The 13530-nt window shown below is 49.2% G+C and overlaps 1 protein-coding gene across 4 annotated transcripts in view; it reads right to left on the bottom strand.

Annotated features, from left to right (window-relative positions):
• TBC1D8B (TBC1 domain family member 8B) overlaps positions 1-11325 on the bottom strand; it is a 71921-nt gene extending 60596 nt beyond the window's left edge. Inside the window, exon 1 of one of the 4 annotated variants that reach the window (XM_065556693.1) lies at positions 11213-11325. Coding sequence is in view for 3 of the 4 variants with exons in the window: in XM_065556694.1 (XP_065412766.1) it covers positions 4035-4161 (127 nt within the window). In the remaining variant the exon portion in view is untranslated. Of the gene's footprint in view, positions 1-2853; positions 3041-4034; positions 4355-11212 lie in introns of those variants that run through there. The other 3 variants (XM_065556694.1, XM_065556691.1, XM_065556692.1) reach the window with 3 other exon arrangements.
• Positions 11326-13530: the final 2205 nt, after the last annotated feature.

Below are 13530 nucleotides of genomic sequence, written 5' to 3'. Positions count from 1 at the left end.
AAGTTCAGTCTAGTAAAACAGAATCAGGTAAAATCCTTTCTACCATACATTCTGTTACTATGCATTTAATAATGCAGCAGCATCCATCCATCAAGTGTTGAAAAGCAGCCATCCCACTATAACATACCAAATCACTCATCTCCTGTGCCCTGCCAATCATGCTAAAAAAACAAACAAAAAAAACCCTCCCTGTAAGATTAAGCAGCAATATCCAAGTACTTTTGAATAAGCCTAAGAGAAATTCCATCAAAGACGTGCATGACACTGAAAAACATTGCCTTTCATTCCCACTAGATGATTACATTTTAAAACACAATTTTCTTTTGGTGAAATTACTAAGGGTAAAATCCAGGTTCACAGAGGGACAGCTCATGCAAATAAGTCCAGATGTGCAGCCGCTCCTTCCATGTTTCTGGGGTTGTGGACTGTCCAGGAAAAAGAGACAGCAGGGTCACAATATGGATTAACACGCCATGGCTCCTACAGAACAGGCTACAGCAGTAAGGCCTACTACAGACTAAGAACTACAGTAATGGCCATTAAGAAGTTCAACACTGAAGGAAAATGGTAATTCCTTTCCCCATCTCCAAGGAACCCCCTTTCTTAGACTCATATGAGACTCATGGCTTAGTGTAGGGAGCAGGGAGGATTGGTTCCAGCAATGTATATTATCCACAAAATCTTTTTTTCTGATTATTCCATCTTGTCCAAGCAGGGCCGGCTCTACTGTTTTTGCCGCCCCAAGCAGAGCGCCAAATTGCCGCTGTGGACGGCGGGGGCAGTCCGTGTGCCGTTAGGACGGAAGACAGAAGCCGCCGAATTGCCGCCGCGGGCAGCTGAACACACAGACTGCCGCCCCTTGCAGAGTGCCGCCCCAATCACCTGCTTGGAATGCTGGTGCCTGGAGCCGGCCCTGTGTCTAAGTACCTCAAGCTGAAAAGAAAGTAGCATCCACTTGAGACAGCCAGAAAAATATCAATAAATAAATCATTCTACCTCTTCATTGAAAGACTGGTATTTTGTTACAGTGAGTTCTCTCGTGTGACTACTGCAGGGAGACTACTCTTCTAAACAAGGTCCTGCCTGCATTACAAGTACCGCTATATCTTTGTAACCGGGTCAGGACATTCTCATCTGATCCCAGTTACAATAAATACTGCTGTATATACCTTGTAGCTTTGCTGCCATCACAACTGTGTTTTTGCATTCACATCCGCCACTCTGACTATCTGTAACAGTGTGTTTTGGAAAAATCTGAGCTGCGTTCCCATAACAGCAGACAGACAGAACAGACAGAGGATGCGGACGCAGACTAGCACCCGCAGCACATAAGGCAATGCATATCATGTCCTACCATGCATGGAACTATGAGGAAGGGGAAACTGCCAAACAAGTTCCAAATCATGCTGCATAATTAGGGGGAGGAAGGGGTCTCATCTAAGAAAAAAAGGTAAGGAAAAGGGGAAAGGAAAAGAGTGTGCACTGGACTGATTACATAAAGACAATCAAATACCTGCACAGGCCTTTGGCTTCTCACCTACCACAGTTACTAAGCAAGTATTAACCATGCTGCATATTGAAACAAACCATGATGTAGAGCGAACCATGTCACCAACTGATTATAAACTTGTGCCCTGATCCTGTAATCAGACCCACAGGGGTCACATACACAAATCTGATTGTAGGACTGGGGTCCTGCTTAAAAGGTGTGGCCTCCACCTGCCTCTCTGGAGATTTCCATTACTTGCATCTGAAGAAGTGAGGTTCTTACCCACGAAAGCTTATGCTCCCAATACTTCTGTTAGTCTTAAAGGTGCCACAGGACCCTCTGTTGCTTTTTAAGTGGAGCAAGACTGTACTCTGACCCAGGGAGATGTTCACTGTGTTTGATAAAGTATAGCTTTTAAGTGTATGGCACCCAGCAATATAAAGAGCTAAAAACTAGACAAATATAGCCAGTTATGTTAATTAACACCTTGAAAGTATATATTTTATAGCTATGAAAGCATATATAACTGCAAACATGTATTTCATAGACCATCTCTTCCTAACCCTCATTATATAAAATTTTATTTCAAGAATATTCTGCAATTTTATCCTCTGGCCATTCAACAATGACATTGCCATGATACTAATGGTGAAAGAGACAGGCATCAACTGTGTAACGCCACAAGGAATAGGGGGAGGACAGTAGGAATATATTTGTACACGTGTCCTTCCATACTGATGAATATCATCAAGGACATGGAACTAGTCACAGAGATGTCACCTTCAGAAAAGACAAGGGCTCAGAACACACACTCGGACAACTATAAATAAATATACATTATTCAGTGGAGAAAATTCATCTTTAAAACAGTGAACTTTTAATTCTGGAGTCAGCTCTACATTTTGCTGCAATCACAATTTTTAAATAAATAGCAGCATACAGAAAGATAATCTTCAGACCAAGTGAGTGACAATGGGTAGGGCTTATTTTGGTCTCCAAAGATGCCAGATTTAAATCTAGGATGAGAGAGAAGCCAATGCACATACATGATTTACCTTCCCTGGAAAAGCACTTAACTGCCCAGCAAAAGCAGCAGCTGCTGCTCAAACCAGTCCTTCCCGGAAGAGTTGAGTTCATAATTAAACAACCTGACACTTTTACAGTGGTGTTTATGACTAAAATCACCCTTGATTCCTAAACCCAAACCTGTTTTGCTCTGTATTTCTTAGAAATTTGTTGCAGCCTTTTTGGAGGTTTATTGGGCTACTAATGATTCCTTTCATACATCCTTTCTTCCCTGCAAATGACCTGTGTGCCCAGTCCTATCCACGTCTCCAACACAAGGATGGCATATCCAGACCCACCAACGTTCATTCTGGAGTCAGGATTCATTGTCTCACAGGCCGGATAGTGCATCTTTCCCCACCAGGATGGAGGATTCTGCACTGGGTTTCAATGAGATGATTAAACCCTCACGTGCACACTTCTAAAAATCTCTCTGTCATTCACAATGCCACAGCTGGAGACTGCCTCGGATAACCCAGAAAGGAGTGACTCGTCCAGAGCATCCAAGAACTAAACCCTCCTAGACATCCAAGGCATTTCTCCTGGGAAGGGAAAGCAAAGAGGGGCCACAATTTAGTAAGGAGGGAATTCTGTTTGCACAGCACCTAGCGCAACGGGCACCTGCTCCATGACTGTAGCACCCAGGAGCCCCAGTTGGACAAACAGATAATAATGAATAGAGATTAGATTTTACAGCCTAAAATTTTTATAAAGTGAAGCTTGTTAAGTTAAGAGAACAAAGACCTGTTATCCCCCTCAGCCAGTCCAGAAGTGACATATGGGAGGGGGGAGACGGGGGGGGTCATGTGCCCCCCCAATGTCTGCCAGGGTTTATATGCCCTGCCCTGAACCCCGCTGCACCAGAATCTTTAAATCAGAGGTTTTCAAACTGGGAGGCACGGCCCCCTTGGGTGGGGGAGTGCAGAGGAATACTGGAGGTGTGGGGAAGCAGCGATGGCCGCTGGCTTGGACTTCGGCCCCGCACGGCAGGACTCCAGAGCAGCCCCTCACCTCTTTTTGTAGAGGGGGGAGGGGGGCACGCAACCAAAAATTGTAACGCAAAGGTGGGGGGCTCAGCTCCAAAAGTTTGAAAACTGCTGCTTTAAATTGTGCCCCGCCCCCACTGTCAAGGGTTACCCGTCGTCGCTGCCAGCCCCCATCGCCTCTGCAGATGCCAGCCCCGGCCCGCTACCCCCGGGCAGGGGAAGGGACCCAGACATCACACCCCAGCGCGCCGCCTGGGGCAGGCTAGTCAGCCCCCTTCCCCTGGGCGTGCCCGGCTCTGCCCCGCTGGGTCCCGGGCAGCCCCCCGAGCAGCCCACCCGCGGCGGGGCGAACCAAACCCCCAACCCACCCCGCCCCACCGCCTGCCACGAGCCCCCCGGGCCAGGGCTCCCCGCCAGGGCTGCCACCGCGCCGCTTCCCCGGCAGCAGGGGCCTCCCGGCCCGGCACTGCGCCCCCCGGGGGCGGGGCGCTCACCTGCCAGCCCCCCGCCGTCCTCCCCGTAGCCTCGCCGCCGCTGCAGCACGAAGTAGCGGTTGGAGCGCTCCAGCACCCACAGCTTGAGGGCGCTCTTCAGCAGCACCTCCTCGGGCTTCAGCCACATCTCGGCGCCCGCCGCATGCCCCGCTCCGCTCCCACGTACACAGCCGGCCTGCCAAGCTCCACCGAGCGGGGGGCGCCGCCCGCCGCCGCCAGGCCCGCCGGGAGATGTAGTTCGCTGGCGGCCGGTGGCCGCGGTCCAGGCGCCGCCCTGCACTACCAGCCCCAGCGGCCGGCGCGCCGCCGTGAGGGAGGCGGGTGGGCGGTAGCTGAGCGCCGCTCTGGGGCGGGGCGGGGCCTGGGTCGTCCCCCGCGTTTGCCTAGTGGTGGCCGAGTGACCGCGTAGCCCCGCCCACCGGGGGCTCGGCTCCGCCCCCGCCGCGCGCGGTGTGTGGCAGGGCGGTGGGGCTCCCCACGGCTGTCTGCAAACGGGCTGGCACCGACCTCGGCCAGTTGGTACCAGGCCCTGGGAGAGGTGTGGGCTTCGGGCAACGCACCCCCGACCCCCCCACACACACCCTGTTCCTGACACCCCCCGACACACACACAGCCTGTCCCTGACACACACCCAATACACACACACACACACACACCGCCTGTCCTTGACACCCCCAACACACACACCCTGTCTCTGCCAGCCCCCAACCCATACACCCTGTCCCTGACACACCCAACCCATACACCATGTTCCTGACACACCCCCAACACTGTTACACATACACTGCTGTCCCTGCCAGCGCCCCAACACACCCATAGCCTGCCCCTGTCAGCCCCCCAACCTACCCCCACAGCTTGCCACTGCCAGCCCCCTAACACACACCCTGTCCGACACCCCCGCAACACTGTCACACACACAGCCTGTCCCTGCCAGCCCCCCAACACACTCACAGCCTGTCTCTGCCAGCCCCCCAACACACACAGCCTGTCCCTGCCAGCCCCACACACCCTGTCCTGTGACAGGTAGGTGGGCCTCCCCACAGCCGTCTGCAAACGGGCTGGCACCGACCTCGGCCATTTGGTACCAGGGCCTGGGAGAGGTGTGTCTTTCGGGCAGTGCACACACCTACAGCCTGTCCTGACACACCCACACAGCCTGTCCCTGCCAGCACCCCAACACACACACACACAACACGCACACACACACACACAAGAACATAAGAATGGCTCTACTGGATCAGACCAAGGGTCCATCTCTCCCAGTATCCTGTCTTCCAACAGTGGCCAATGCCAGGTGCCCCAGAGGGAATGAACAGAACAGGTAATCATCAAGTGATCCATCCCCTGTCTTCCATTCCCAGCTTCTGGCAAACAGAGGTTAAGGGACACCATTCCTGCCCATCCTGGCTAATAGCCATTGATGGACCTATCCTCCATTAATTTATCTAGTTCTTTTTTGAACTCTGTTATGGTCTTGGCCTTCACAACATCCTCTGGCAAGGAGTTCCACAGGTTGACTGTGCATTGTGTGAAGAAATACTTCCTTTTATTTGTTTTAAACCTGCTGCCTATTAATTTCATTTGGCGACCCCAAGTTCTTGTGTTATGAGAAGTAGTAAACAACACTTCCTTATCTACTTTCTCTACATCAGTCATGATTTATAGACCTCAATCATATCTCCCCTTAGCCGTCTCTTTTCCAAGCTGAAAAGTCCCAGTCTTATTAATCTCTCCTCATACAGAAGCCATTCCATACCCCTAATCATTGTTGCTGCCCTTTTCTGGACCTTTTCCAATTCCAATAGCTCTTTTTTGAGATGAGGCAATCACATCTGCACACAGTATTCAAGTTGTGGGCGTACCATGGAGATGTGGGTGTAACACACTCACAGCCTGTCCCTACCACCCCAAACACACACATGGCCTGTCCCTGCCAGCCCCACACACCCTGTCCTGCCAGCCCCCACAACACACACACAGCCTGTCCCTGCCAGCCCCACATCCTTCCAGCCCCCCAACACACAGACACAGCCTGTCCCTGCCCTCCCACACAAGCAGTCCTGCCAGCTCCCCAACCCACACACACTGCTCCTGTCAGCGCGCACACACACACACACACACACACACACCTCCTGCCAAAACGTGCACACTGCCTGCCCCTTTCAGTAGGGTTACCATATTTGCACAGTCAAAAAAGAGGACACGGGGGGGGGGGGGGGGGGGAAGGAGCCCCGCTCTAGCCCCGCCCCTGCCCTGCCCCGCCCCCAATCACTCCCTCCCACCCCCTGACTGCCCCCCTCAGAACCCCCAACTCCCCCCTGCTCCTTGTCCCCTGACTGCCGCCTCCTGGGACCCCTGCCACTAACTGCCCCCCTAGGACCCTACCTGTCCCCTGACTGCCCCGACCCTTATCCACACCCACACCCCATATTCACACCCCCGCCCCCAGACAGACCCCGGGGACTCCCATGCCCTATTCAACTGCTCCCTGCCCACTGACAGGACCCCCAGAACTCCTGACCCATCTAACCCCCCACTCCCTATCCCCCGACCAGGGCCGGCTTTAACAAGAGCCCAGGAATCGGGCTGCGCTCCGGACGGAGTCGCGGGGTTTGAGGCCAGGCCGGAGGTGTTCGGCCGGGCCCGAGCCGGCCGCCCTGGGGCCCGAGCCGGGCTGGGCTGGAGCTGCTGGGGCCGGGGGTGCTCGGCCGGCGCCGCTCAGCCGGAGGTGCTCGGCCAGGGCCGGGCCGGCTGCCCTGGGGCCCGAGCTGGGCCAGAGCCACTGGGGTCGGGGCCGGCGCGCTCGGCCGGAACCGGAGCCGCTGGGGCTGGGCCAGCCCGGAGCCTCTGGGGCCGGGCCGGGCCGGAGCCTCTGGGGCTGGCCGGGGCCGGACTGGGCCGCGCTGCGCCTCCTCGGAGCCCTCCTCCTCACGTCCCCCCCACCCCAGCTTACCTGCTGCTGCCCACCTGCCCCTGCTTCTTTTCAGACTTCCTGCGAAGATCTGATTCTTGGTAAGCAGGGGAGGGGGAGGAGCAGGGGGCGGAGCGTTCAGGGGACAGGAGGAGGGGGAAGACAGCTGCAGGGCCGGGGGCATGCTAAGGCTACAGGGGATAGGGGGAACCGAGAAGGGGCTTTGGCTGCCAAGCAGCGCCGCTTTTCGATCTATAAATAGCCGACCGGGGGGAAATCCCGGACATTTTTACATTTTTAGAAATCCCCCCCGGACGGCTATTTATAGATCGAAAAGTCGGACATGTCCGGGGAAATCCGGACATATGGTAGCCCTACCTTTCAGCCACAGACAAGGATTGTGCATGCAATCTGTGTCCTGGCATGAACCATGTATTCCCTCTGCAATGTTATTTACAGGATGCAATGTCCCAGACACTGTGCAGACACATAGGAAGAGCAAATCCATGTCCCCAAAGAACTGTGACAATCAAACAAAAGACAGAAAACGATAGAGGTGAAGGAAGGGCAGTTGAGGGTGAACAATAATATCTGGCTCATAGATAGCACTTTTCATTCATAGATTTTCATAGAACAGGGAGGGCGACATAGAACTTGCCAGCAAGTTAAAGTATGGATTGGATGAATGGTCTATAAGGTGGATAGAAAGCTGGCTAGATTGTTGGACTCAATGGGTAGTGATCAACAGCTCAATGTCTATTGGGCAGCCGGTATCAAGCAGAGTGCCCCACGGGTCAGTCCTGGGGCTGGTTTTGTTCAACATCTTCATTAATGATCTGGATGATGGGATGGATTGCACCCTCAGCAAGTTTGCGGATGACACTAAGCTGAGGGGAGAGGTAGATACGCTGGAGGGTAGCAATAGGGTCCCAAGTGACCTAGACAAATTGGAGGATTGGGCCATAAGAAATCTGATGAGGTTCAACAAGGACAAGTGCAAAGTCCTGCACTTAGGACGGAGGAATCCCATGCACTGCTACAGGCTGGGGACCGACTGGCTAAGTGGCAGTTCTGCAGAAAAGGACCTGGGGATTACAGTGGATAAGAGTCAACAGTGTGCCCTTGTTGCCAAGAAGGGTAACAGCATATTGGGCTGCATTAGTAGGAGCATTGCCAGCAGATCGAGCGAAGTGATTATTCCCCTCTATTGAGCACTGGTGAGGCCACATCTGGAGTATTGCTTCCAGTTTTGGGCCCCCCACTACAGAAAGGGTGTGGACAAATTGGAGAAAGTCCAGTGGAAGACAACGAAAATGATTAGGGGGCTAAGGCACATGACTTATGAGGAGAGGCTGAGGGAACTGGGGTTATTTAGGCTGCAGAAGAGAAGAGTGAGAGGGGATTTGATAGCAGCCTTCAACTACCTGAAATGGGGGTTCCAAAGAGGATGGAACTAGGCAGTTCTCAGTGGTGGCAGATGACAGAACAAGAAGCAATGGTCTCAAGTTGCAGTGGGGTTAGATATTGGGAAAAACTATTTCACTAGGAGGGTGGTGAAGCACTGGAATGGGTTACCTAGGGAAGTGGTGGAATCTCCATCCTTAGAGGTTTTTAAGGCCTGGATTGACAAAGCCCTGGCTGGGATGATTTAGTTGGGGTTGGTCTGGCTTTGAGCAGGGGGTTGGACTAGACGACCTTCTGAGGTCTCTTCCAACCCTAATCTTCTATGATTTTATAGCAGTTTACAAAGGAGGTCAGTATCAGTATCCCCAGTGTATAAATGGGGAAACTGGGGCACAGAGAAGGGAAGTGAGTCTCCCACCGTCACCCAGCAGGCTATTAGCATACCACGAATAGAATCCATGTTTCCTGAGTCCCAGTTCAGTGCTCTAGCCACTAGGCCATGCTGCTCCTTGCATGTTTAACATCAACCACGTGAAAGCCTTGCATTCTTACCCACACCAGGTGCATTAAAACTGCAGCATAGTGTATTTTAAAAAAGACACTAATATGGGTCACTATTTGGGGGACATGGGAGTGAAAAATCTCTCCCCTCCCTTCTTTTATGAAGGAGGCTGGCTGCATCATAACAGATTGCACACCAATATCAGCAACAATAGATTTTTAGGGTTGGGGGGGGGGTTGGACCTCTCTTTAATGTAGTTTACACTTAATTTAAAAAGTGGGCCAACTCATGCAGAAAGGTTTCTTTGGAGAAGGGTTGAACATTCAAATTTAATAGCCAAAGGGACCCAGAAATAACCCTTTATAATTCACATAATCTGTCATTCAAATTTTATTACTTTTTTTTCTGAATATATACAGAAAGCTGGGAGTGTCAGCAATGAAAACTACATATGTGAATGGTAACACTTGTAATGTGCTTACATGATCATATCACTGCCTGATTTATACATACCACTATCAAGATGACCTTATAGATAATAGAAATTGCTGTACCTGCAGGTCAGTATATCAGATCTACCTAAGACAATAGATCAGATAGGAAGAAGGGGTAGGAGGGACAGTAGTTAGAAAAATAAAAATAAAAAAAAGGAAAAAACACCAAACAAAAGGGGTGTATGTATGTGTTTATATAATAGTAATAACAGTTCTTTACACTTATTTAACACCTTCCTCCTGAGGATCTCAAATAGTGAATTCTGGGCCTTATCAAAGTCAATGGCAAAACTTCTCTTGACTTTAACAGGGCCATGGTTTCACTCGAAGTGTTTTATAAACTTTAAATAGGGCTGGTCACATTTTTTTTTTAATTGATACTTTTTTTTGGTTTAAATTTTGAATTCCAATGAAAAGGTCAGTCCATATATGAACATTTCAATTAAAAAAAGGAATTTTTGTGAAAATGTCATCCTGTTTTTTGAGTAGCTATAGAGCTGGTAAAAATTAATTTAGAAATTTTGGTTAATTAAATTTCAAATGTCAGCTAAAGACGGGACAAAACTGTCACAAAAATGGTGACATATTTTCGACCAGCTGTAAGATTATTGAATTAAGCCTCATAACATCTCTGTTAGTAGGTAGATACTACTTTCCCCATCTTACAGACAGGTAAACCGAGGCACAGAATGAATAAGTGATTTTCCACATACAAAAAACTGTATCACAGGTGGGACTGGACTCTTGACTTCTTGCTCTAATCACTAGATCACACTGTCTTGGGTGTTTTAGATTTGTTTGTTTTGTTTTAAATGGAATTGGCGTTCCAGTCACTGAAATTTGTTGGTGGAACAGTAATGCATCATCAGTTGTGTGTTCTATGCATGAGCAGTCTCTTTGTTTAGGATTAATATATGATAGGTACAAAAGAAGGAGCTTCCCGCATGCTTGTGACAATAAATAATCTGACAAATTTTGTCTCTGTGAATTGTCTGTGAACAACTGAGTTTCCCTCACATATTGTTCATTCAGAATTATTCACCAAAGAAATCTTGGGTTGTGGTTTGTTAGTGAGCAGTCCTGATTGGTGGTATAGGTCACATGATACTGCATGTGATTTCATTCTCTGATCTGATGAGTGTAACTCTTCTAATCCAATTTTCAGTGTGAATATTCATTATTACATATTCAGAAATCAGTTTTGGCACATATACTCCAATTTGTGACTTATTAAATGTCGTCCTTTCCAAGAACACTCCTGCCAGTAAACTCAGTCCCTAGAGCATATGTGAGCACAAACACAGTCAAAGCAAACTTCAGCCAAACATTGACAGAAAATGTTTGGCAGTGTTTGCCCAGCTCTAGCTGCTTGTCCAAGCACAGGTGACTGAAGCTCAGGGGATCAGTGTAGATGCAGAATTTGGGAAGAAATCAGGTTTAAATCTTATCAAGGGCTTGAACTGGGCTAAGCTGTGCTGGTGTAAAGTATTTTTAAACTAGTGCATCATGTCTACAATAGGGGACTGCACTAGGGCATCTATAGCAGCGTAGCTACATCACAGTAAGAAACTCCAGGGCAAACATGCTTTAAGAGAAATCCATTCCCAAAGCTTCAACTGGGTTTAACCCTAAAACAGACTCAATTTACCCCGGTGTGCCTAGGAATGGGGTGCTAATTGACCTGTAGGATGTAGCTTCACTTTGGAAGCCTGTCACCACTAGGGAAAAAAAGGTGTGTTTGTCATGGGTTAGCCAATACAGGATTACTAACAATGTAAAATGCTAATGAAGATATTGCAGTTGTAGTTTTATACACACATTAGCAGTAGGATGTAAATGTACACCGATATAAAGTAAGTTATCCTACCCCTGTTTCCAGTGTGGACACAGCCTAGGAGTGATTCAGTCCTGGGGGAGGTTAGGCCAGGCCATGTTTGCTTTTCCCTGGGGGTTTCTACCAGGGGAGAGCAGGTGAAAGTTGTAGGTCACTTTTCATAGGAACTCTGCGATGAGAGAGGACACCTAGATGTGCTGAATCTATCCATCCATCCATCCTCCAACTGCTATAGCCAGACCCATGCCCTAGCCAGTGCCACCAACTGTGGGCCTGCCCTGACCAGCTGCATGGCTTCACATGAAGGTAACTTTAGGCACGAGGCACTGAAAAGCAGTCACCTGTCTGAAGCATTTGTGGATCTCATGGAGCATGATTAGGCCCTCAAGGACATTATGGACCATTTCCTGGAGTGTGTTGAGTCAGGAGCTGACTTGGTGCACCTGGTTTTTAAAATTCCCAACAGTATACATTAATTTGGACCTGATTGAATGACAGTCAGTTGGCAGAGGTGGCTAATTAACTAAGTAGAGATACAGCTGAGGGGCTAATTGGATGAAAGTAAACATCACTCCACCCCCCAGGAGCTGGGACTATATAAGCAGCCAGGATGCACTAGAGGATAGTATCTGAAGAAGTGAGGTTTTTTAATAATTAGAGGTTTTTTGTTCTACAAATAAAAGCATACAACTCATATTTTAATATCAGTAGTCTTACCTTTCTAATTTGACGGATGTGCACCCTCTCCCCCACCGAAGAAGCCCCCGAGCTGGGGCTGGGAAGGAGGGGGGTCTCTCCCTCTCCCCACCACAGCAGCCACACAGCTGAGGCTGGGAAGGAGGGTCGTCTCTTCCTGGGAGCTGCAGTCCTGGAGCTGGGGAAAGTTGCCTCTTTCTCTGGCTACTGCAGCCCTGCATATCCCAAATTCCCCCCTCCCACCTACCCCTTTTTCCCCCCATGGCCACCACCTCACATGAGTGTCTTGTCCAGGCACCTAATAAGTGGAGCCACGCCTGAACGGCTCCACTAATTAGCTGGGTGGCCCTTCAATGTCTCTCGTGCAGCTGCCCAGGCGCTCACCTTAGACCTTGCAGACCACTGGTGGTCCATGGACCACAGTTTCAGAACCTCTGCCTTAGATGATAAATAAATCCTTTCAGACTTTTAGGAACAATACAGTGCTCAAAATCTCACTGCTGAAAAGTCTTGGGTTATGAAAGGTAATAGCACACACAGGACAGTTCACATCATTGCCCTATTTTGCCACATCATCTTACTGAGTAGAAATCTTTCCAGCATGATTTCTTGAAAAGAACTCAAACATGTCTCTGACTGAAGCCTCTTGAGCAGAATTTCTTCAGGGAGGGGAACCACAGGAGCATGAGTGGACCTAATCTGCTCTGGTTTCTCTTGGTGAGCAGATTAAAAATTGAGATATCCAGATTTCCCAGTGGTAACCTCAATGCTTATATGGTAGTCATTAAAGTCTATGCCATTACCATTTGCAAGTACCACAGTATTCCCCGTACTCTGTATTTGCAAAGATTTTAATGGAGCATGCACGATGTACAATGAGCTGCAAAATAAGTCAGAAGCCCACAGCTTTTTAGGATTATATGTTAGTTATTGTTCTCTGGCAGCAGAGGACCAAGCCTCAGAAACATTGTTAACCATTTTTATTAATAAACAAAGGACCAACCCTAGCCCCAGGGAAGTTCCTATTTCTAGCTTGCCTAGAGGGCCACTCCTATCACTGCTTGTAAATTACATACCTCCATAATGCTAAAGAATATTTATGTAAATACAAAGTGGGCAGTTCAAAACTTATAAGGGTGTGTAAATCACAGTTGCACACCTTCATAATGTCACAGGTAAGGTCAGTTAAGGACCAACTAGAAAGGAAATAATGCAAAGCCTTATGATTAATACAAATACATGGACTGTGATGCTGGTGGTGTTAGAATCACAGGAATGAAGGGCTGGATAGGCCCCCCCCCCCAACAGATCCTCTAGTCACCCCCCCGCACGGTGTGAGGACCAAGTATACTTAGACCATCCCTGACAGGTGTTTGTCTAACCTGTCATAAAACTCTCCAGTGATGGAAATTCCACTGCCTCCCTTGGAAGGCAGTTAGTATTCTTAGAAAGTCCCCCCCCCCCAAATATATTAACTAAATCACCATTGCTACAATTTATGAAAATTATTTCTTGTCCAACTTTCAGTGGACATGGAGAACACTATCACCATCCTCTTTATAACGGATCTTAACATGAAGACTGTTATTGATCCCCCCCGCCCCCCCTTCTCTCAGGCTTCTTTGCTCAAGACTAAACAAGTTCAGGTTTTTTTT

This window comes from Chrysemys picta, chromosome 9 (genome assembly GCF_011386835.1).
Source record: "Chrysemys picta bellii isolate R12L10 chromosome 9, ASM1138683v2, whole genome shotgun sequence".
Classification (NCBI taxonomy): Eukaryota; Metazoa; Chordata; order Testudines; family Emydidae; genus Chrysemys; species Chrysemys picta.
Note: the sequence above shows the minus strand (reverse complement) of the source record. Positions and strands in the feature narration are given on the sequence as shown.